A 7,695-nucleotide genomic window follows, 5' to 3' on the forward strand; every position below is an offset into this window, starting at 1 on the left:
GGTTGAGGGGGGACATGATTGCTCTCTTTAAATATTTTAAAGGCTGTCATTTGGAGGAGGGCAGGGAGCTGTTCCAGTTGGCAGCAGAGGGTAGGACGCGAAGCAATGGGCTAAAACTACATGCACAGAGGTACCGACTGGATATTAGGAAAAACTTTTTCACCGTCAGAGTAGTTCAAAAGTGGAATCAGCTGCCTAGGGAGGTGGTGAGCTCCCCCTCACTGGCAGTTTTCAAGAAGAGGCTGGATGAATACTCATCAGAGATGCTTTAGGCTGATCCTGCACTGGGCAGGGGGTTGGACTAGATGGTCTGTATGGCCCCTTCCAACTCTATGATTCTATGATTCTGTGATCTGTGGCGGATGGCAGTGGCAGCGGGAACACAGGCAAATGCCTGCAAGCCCCCACCTGGCACTCGTTGTCAGCTGCCGCAGATGGGGCCGGAGACTTCCCCGGCCCTGTCTGCGGCGGATAACATCGGCGGAGGGAACGCAGGCAAATGCCTGTGAACCCCTGCCGGGCGCTCTGCCACAGACGGCGCCAGAGACTTCCCCGGCCCCGTCTGCGGTGGATGATGGCGGCGGCAGGAACGCAGGCAAATGTCTGCGAGCCCCCACCAGGCACTCGAACATCTGCCACAGACAGGGCCGGAGACTTCCCTGGCCCTGCCTGTGGTGGATGGTGGCAGTGGGAAACACAGGAAAATGCCTGCAAGCCCCCACCAGGCGCTCACTGTCAGCCACCGCGGACGGGCCAGAGACTTCCCTCCCTAGCCCCTTCTGCGGCAGAGGCAGGAACGCAGGCAAATGCCTGCACTTCAGAGCAAAGGTAAGGGGTGGGCTGGGGGGCCTGGGTGGTGGGGTTTTTAAAGGGCCCTGTCACTTGTCAAGACTATCAGCTGGCAGGTGGCAAAGGGAATCCCTCCCTGCCGCCTGCCAGCTGATAGGGAGGGGTGCTAAGTGGTGGGGGGCCTTGGGGGTGGTTGTGGGTAGGGTTCGTGGGAGAAATGCCATCCCCCTGAATCACTTTGGAATGCTCTGAATCTTTACAGAGCATTCTGAGGTGATTAAAATACCCTTATTTCCAAATGTTTTTCCTGCTTCAGGTAAACCCGAAGCAGGAAATCTGAATATTTTCCGCATGCCCACCCCTACCTCCGACTGCTAGATGTTCCCTCAGCATTAAATTCCCTCCATGCCAGTGAGATGTTGCAGCAACATTTGACAGATATACATGTATGATTGGTTGCTTGGCAGCTGAGAGTTAAACAGACTTCTGTCCATCACCAGTCCCCTTAGAAACACTGTTTTATTAGTCATTATTGGATGTCAACTGGAATATGATGTTTTATTGGTACTAAGAAGAAATTTTTAGATTTACCTGTCAACTTATTTATCTGCCGTGAGTTATTGGCAGCTGCTCCTTAAAACAACTTTATTTGAGCCCCTGTGGAGTCTCCCAAAACCAAGTGTGCTGTTTCCATAGTTGTGTGCCTTTAAAAAGGTTTTCCATTTGAACACAGTCAAGATGCTAGTGTGGGGTAGTGGTTAGAGCACTGGGCTGGTGGCAGAGAGACCCAAGTTCCAATCTCTGCCCAGCCTTGAAGGTCAGGGGTGACACTGAGCCAGTTGCTCTCCCTCCACCTAACCCATCTCGAAGGATAGTTGTTGGATAAAATGGAGGAGGGGAGGGCTATGAATGCCTCGTTTCTTGGAGAAAAGGTAGGATAAAAATGTGGTCAATATTCTACCCCAGAGAGGTTAATTTGTGCAGTAAAAATTGCTTCAATGTATTGAAATGTCTTTGAAATTGACTGTACTGATACACACTGCATAATCCACCTAGAGTCTCAGTGAGAAAGGCAGACTATAAACAATGTCAATAAATAAAAATATTTGCAGAAAGGCTTCTTGAGGACTGTCTTGCAGCCATGTGCCTCCAACTGGCTGTCATATGGAGGCAGGGACTTCTTGACAGTGGCACTGAGACTGTGGAATTCCCTGCTTAGGGAAGTCTGACACATTCCATCTTTGGTTATCAGGCATCAGTTGAAGGTGGTACTTTTTCACAAAGCATTTGGAATGCTCTGAGTGCTATTCATTATTTATTTTAGGATTGTCACATAGGGGTTTTGCTGATATTGTTGATAATATTTGTGGTGTGTTAGCAGTGAAATGGCTTTTGTTCTCTGCCTTTTAGAATAATAAGGCATTCCCCTTGTTCCTTCTTGTTTCTCTAGACATCAGCTCTTCTGCAAGCTCACTCTCCGGCACATCAACAGAATACCAGAACATGTTCTGCTGCATGTCCAAGGGCAGCGGTATCAGAAGGCGTTGAAGAAATGTATGTTGTTCTGTCAACTCTCGCTCCAGGTGTTTGGGTGTTGTCCTACATCATTTTGATTACTTAGTTAATAAAATAATTGAGAAGATTTGATATAATAACTAGGTGACAGGATCAAAAATCTTCCTGAATAATTCTACCTTGGTACAACTTCTGAAATAGCCATGAAGGCCATTTTGACAGGGGAACTTTCTCAAAGGCATTTGATTCTCATGAGCTCTGTAGGCATGTTGTTCCAAGAGTTTCAGGTGGGTAGCCATGTTGGTTTCTAGTAGAAGAGCCAGATTTGGGTCCAGCAGCACCTTAAAGACCAAGAAGATTTCCAGGGTATAAGTTTTTGAGGGTCAGATTATCTCTTTGGTCTTTACAGTTCTAAGCTGGTACCTCAACGTGTCCCGTAGGCTACCCAGCCAGGATAGTGCTAGTTGAGGGGGATGTTGAGGAGACAGGAATACCTCCCTCTTTAACTTCTTTGGGTAATTTGGCCATCTCCAAGCGCTGGTGGGGGGAAGCAAGCAGAGCCCCCCTCTCCCGACCACAGTTCTGAGGTTATGGGGAAAGCAGTAGTCTGGTTCTTGTGAGTGTTGTCCTGCCCAGGCCACAGGAGCTGGGTTTGGTGTGGGGACAATGCAGAAGCCATTCCCAGCACCAACGCAGCAGCAGCACAGTTTCTGGGTTGTGTGGGGAAGGTGGGTTAGCTCCTCATGTGCAGGGCCGAGAGGCTCTGTCTGCTCTTGATGAGGGACCAGGGAACCTGGGGAGGCTCCATGCTGTGCCAGTAGCCTTGGTGGCAGGTGTTGAGTGAGGGCCTGTTGATGTCCTCCCTGAGAAGAAGCCCCTGCAGTCCTGGCCGGCTGAGCTGATTTCCCCTTGCAGATGAAGAATGCCAGAAGGAGGGTGTGAAGTACATCCCAGCCTGCCTTCTCCAGAGGCAGAGGCGGCAGCAGCAGGATGACCAGCCGAACAGCAGCCAGCAACCCCATCAGAACGGGGAGTTCTGGGAGCCTCTGCCCAGTGATGAAGAGGGAGAGAAGACAGATGACAGCATGAGTGACTTGTACCCACGTGAGTAAGGGTCGAGTGGGAAGGGGGGGTTCCAGGCCTCAGTGCAACCTGAAATTGGAGGTCCGGTGAGTTGTCTGAAGCCTCATCCCTGCCGAAGCTTAACGAAATACCCCTTGGTAGAAATGTAGAGGGCATCGGTGGAAGCAGATCCGTTATCGGTGTGTTCAGGGCGAGGTGGATTCCTTGCAAGTTTAGAAAAGCCATGGATTGGTCTGGGGATAGCCTTCATCATTCCAAGAATCTCATCTCTACTTTTCAGAAGCAAAGGGCTTTGACAGAGGGCTTTTAAGTGTATAGACAAGACTGCTGAACCATGGAAGCAAAGCAGCAAAATAGCTTTGCTGGGGCTGGGCTGGATGTGGCGATCCCCAGTGGATCCATTACTGTGCGTTACACTGTCAAAGCAAGAGTGCATGTTTGGGAACTCTTAATGTGTTAACTGATCAGACCCTCGTTTACCTAATTCCAAGGACTCCAGCAACCACTTGGTGCCAGGTGCTCCATGGTGGATTGCAGCCTGCCTTTTAAGGAGGACAGCCCTCTTTGGGCTCAGAATCTTTGTACAGTACCTGGGTGGGGAACAGAGATCAGTTCAGCCCTAAGGAGAAAAAGTTTGTATTGATGAATGTGGTAGCAGATCACTACATTCCATTCCTGAACATTTTTGTGTCTCAGCCCAATTACTATCCTGTCCCCATTCTTGCCACATACAGTTGTACTCCATTAGAGGCACAATCAAACCACCTGCATTAGTGCAGATTTGAAGCTGATTTCTTTTTATTTTAGCCAAGCTGTTTCCAGAGAAAAGTCCAGCAGGTAAGGAGGGTACCAACGAGTTCATGACAGATAGTGATGAAGATGTAGCCAAGCCGGCAGCAGAGGACAATGAGGGAAGCAAGGAAATGGACGTCGACTCAGCAACAGGCAGCAAACGAGGAAAGGTGAGGAGGGAGAGGTGAGCTGATGTAACACTGCAGTTCTCCTCTCCCTGCACCTCCCCAGTGATCCGAAGTTAGGTGCTCAGGGCTGTAGCCTTCAGTGGACCCAGCAAGTACACCTCGAGGGCAGGCAAGACCTGCAGAGCACCCAACTGATCTGTGGAGGAGGCTGAACAGCGGCGGTCTTGTAGTGAGGGAGGCACTTCTTCTGTCTTGACTGCATAGCCAGGAAGGTGTTCCCCTCCCCTCCCATGTGTGCATACAGGTTTGAAGAGCTCCCTGGAGCTTGTTCTACAAGGTAGAATTTTAGACTGTGGGGGGGGATGTTTCTGTTCTTCTGCACCTAGAATGTTTCCAGCGGTCACAGTGGAAGGAGAGGTCATGCTGCTTTTCTATATTCAGGGAGATTTTTTAAATGTATTACTTTTTTAGTAATACATTAAATACATTTGAAGAGCTTACGTGGGTCTCTTCTCTAGACATGGGCACGAATCAAAATATGAATCAAATTTCGTGACGAATCAGGCCAGTTTGTGCATCGCAAAAACGTGTTTCGTGGGCCGTGTTTTTCACAAAATCCACAATTTGGGGAGCCGATTTGTGAATGTTTCGTTATGCCAGATAGGCTGGCGCTGATCGAATGATTCCCTAGGCAACATAGGCCTGGAATGTCTGCAGACCTTTTCTTGCTGTGGAAACCCCAAACTTAGCCAACATGAGAGCTGAGCAATGTGGATCTGCGCAAGTTTATCTGGGAATTGTAGTCGGGAGACTCCTTCCCTTCTCTGTTTCCCTTCTCCATTTTTAAGAACAGGATGGTGGAGAGGCGGCAGCCTCAGCAGCTTCTTCTGCCGCTGCTCGCCAGTTTCAGGAACCCTTCCCTGACCCTCTACCTCCCGTCCTCTTGCTGCTCTGACATGTCTTCCCACCCCAAGCTCCCCAGAGCGGATCCACTCTGCTCGGCTTTTCCTTTGAGAACTTGGAGGCGGGGGGAGGGCATGTCAGAGCAGCAGGAGGAAGGGAAGGAAAAGTCAGCAAAGAGAACCTGAAGAGAGGAAAACCCAAGCAGATCCAGTCCGCTTGACTTTTCTTCCAGCAGCGGCAGAAAGCAGGAGGCCAGGAGGGAAAAGTTAGCAAAGAGCCTGAAGAGAGCTACTAGGAGGGTGGCTGGAGGAGGGCCTGCTGAAGTCTCCCTGTGAGTTTGGCATCTCTGGGTGTGAAGATGGCCATTGTAGGGCCCCGGGATCCGAAAAATCATGAACCTCACAAATTGTTTTGCGAAATGGGACAATTTCGTGGAAGTTTGCGCTTCATGGAATGCGACAAACCACGAAACTCAGGGTTCGTTTCCCCCCCGTTTCATGTGTACAGATAGCTGAGTGAAAGAAATGGCTGCATGTACTCAGAGCCATAGGTAATAGGTGCTGTGGCTGAGCCCAAGGAGCTGCAGCTCTTTAAGGCCCTGAGGGCAGGCAGGGAGGTGTGCAATTTTTGTAAATTCCAGCATATGGTCATTTGGAAACTTTAATCCAATTGCACCAGTGGGCTTTCACAATGAGGACTGGGTGCTTGGTTTTTTAAGGAAAAAATGCACCACTGTAGCCTTGTTTCCCCTCTCATGCTTATGTGGACCTTTTTTCCTTTTTGCAGAAACAAATGGGGTCCTTCAAGAAGAAGCTCAAAAGGCAGCACAGAAAACCCGAGCGCTTTCAGAAAGTGATGAATGGGAATAATTTCATGTGACCATCTCAGGTTAGCTGCATGTGGTGGGTCTTGTTGATACTTCCTTTGCTTAGTGGCTAGTTGTGATTTTTTTCCTAAAATAAAATAAAAATAAAATGCAGCTATCTTCTTTCCATGTACAATTTACAAATGCCTTGCAAGTAAACCCACGTGCCACACACTGTATCTCTGACTCTTGCCTGTGCCGTTGTGTTTGAGGCCTTAAAACAAATACCTCTTACACTTGATCACTGAGAGTTGCTGAAGTCGTTTTTAATTGACACTGGGGAAGAAGTAATAAGGTTATTTACAGCCTACCACATGACAGAACTCTGCTGAGAGAGTGACACTGGTTCGGAAGTGTGTGTGTAACTGTGAGTGGAACTAAAAGCATGGATCTAGTCCACTAGCAGCAGCGTTTACCCTAACCCTCAAGGAACCTTTTGCTACCTCACAAGCCTCCAATACAAACACCGCCACTCAGCCTTTCAGGTTGCTCAGTTTAAAGTACCATCCCTCTTTGGAAAAAACTAGTTGTAGGTTCTCCTCAAGCAACATACTATACAGGAACAAAGACAGTGTGGGACTCACCCTTAAGGAAAACAGTTACAATTGGCTTCAGCTGCATTCAGTATCTCTAAATCAGTGTGGAAAGTCCTCTTAGTTACTAAAGATTTTTCCCTGAATGGCAGGTTATGTTCTTTATTCCTCCCAGTGTTTCTGCTGGATTCAGCTGGACCTATGAGGAAAAATGATTCTGTGCTCCATTTGCCTCCTGTCCAGGCCTCTCCCCCAGCCCCACTACCTGGAGAGAATTGTGCGACAAGCCAAGGTGGTACCACAGCAGCCCACCTAGTAGTCCCTGCTGACTTGGGAAACTTCCCTTCAGGGGCTGGGCTGTAGCTGCCATACATGTATCAGCTTCCATTTGCAAGGAGCGGGATAAGTTTCTGCTCGAACAGAAAAGCTCGAACTTCTCTGAAAAATGTATAACTATTCCTGCAATGGGATTCACCTTTTTTAAAAAAAATTCCAGGTGCATAATCTGGGGTACGGCAGAAGTGCCTGTAATGGGGGTGCTGCCATTTTCCCAGCACCAAAGACTCACCTAGTTTGGAAAGTTTTAGCAACCTTGATGTAGCTACCTGGGGCTTTTTGTTTCCATTGGCTACAGGAGTGAATTCCTTGCTGTGTCTTTAAGAGGAACAGTGCCCTCCTCCAAATACTGCTGCGTCGATTCTTCATGGCACACTTGTGAAAATGCAAGAGATCTTTAGCTGCCTGCACAACAGTTCAAAAGTACCACCAACCACACGGTCTCTTTCATAAGCCTCTGCTTCCTTCTAGGGGAAATGGGGGGGTGCAAGGCCCAGTTCTGGCCCAGACACAGGCAGGCTCAGGTAGTCTTCCACTTCACAGCACCCGTTTCCAGCTGTTTAAGCAGCACGATTTTTAACCGTCCTATGCAATGTAATTCTGAATGGAATACTGGCAGTACAGAGATGTACCTGATGGCCTGTAGATTTAGGACAGGAAAAATATTTCACACATGAACAGAGTTCACTGCCATCGCTCTTTTCTAAAAAAGGGCTTAAAAGCACCTGGCGAGAGCGACAGATCCAGTAGC

General features: G+C 48.7%; 1 protein-coding gene across 8 annotated transcripts in view; it reads left to right on the forward strand.

Annotated features, from left to right (window-relative positions):
• The window catches only part of SURF2 (surfeit 2), a 33,721-nt gene that overhangs the window by 6,661 nt on the left and 19,365 nt on the right, over positions 1-7,695 (forward strand). For 2 of the 8 annotated variants that reach the window (XM_054997314.1, XM_054997317.1), the window contains exons 3-6: positions 2,240-2,343; positions 3,220-3,408; positions 4,195-4,363; positions 5,997-6,098. In XM_054997314.1, coding sequence (XP_054853289.1) covers positions 2,240-2,343; positions 3,220-3,408; positions 4,195-4,363; positions 5,997-6,066 — 532 coding nt within the window. In that variant the 3' untranslated portion in view covers positions 6,067-6,098. Of the gene's footprint in view, positions 1-2,239; positions 2,344-3,219; positions 3,409-4,194; positions 4,364-5,996; positions 6,190-7,695 lie in introns of those variants that run through there. The other 6 variants (XM_054997311.1, XM_054997313.1, XM_054997316.1 and 3 more) reach the window with 5 other exon arrangements.

The sequence above is a fragment of the Eublepharis macularius genome, chromosome 14 (assembly GCF_028583425.1).
Source record: "Eublepharis macularius isolate TG4126 chromosome 14, MPM_Emac_v1.0, whole genome shotgun sequence".
NCBI lineage: Eukaryota > Metazoa > Chordata > Lepidosauria > Squamata > Eublepharidae > Eublepharis > Eublepharis macularius.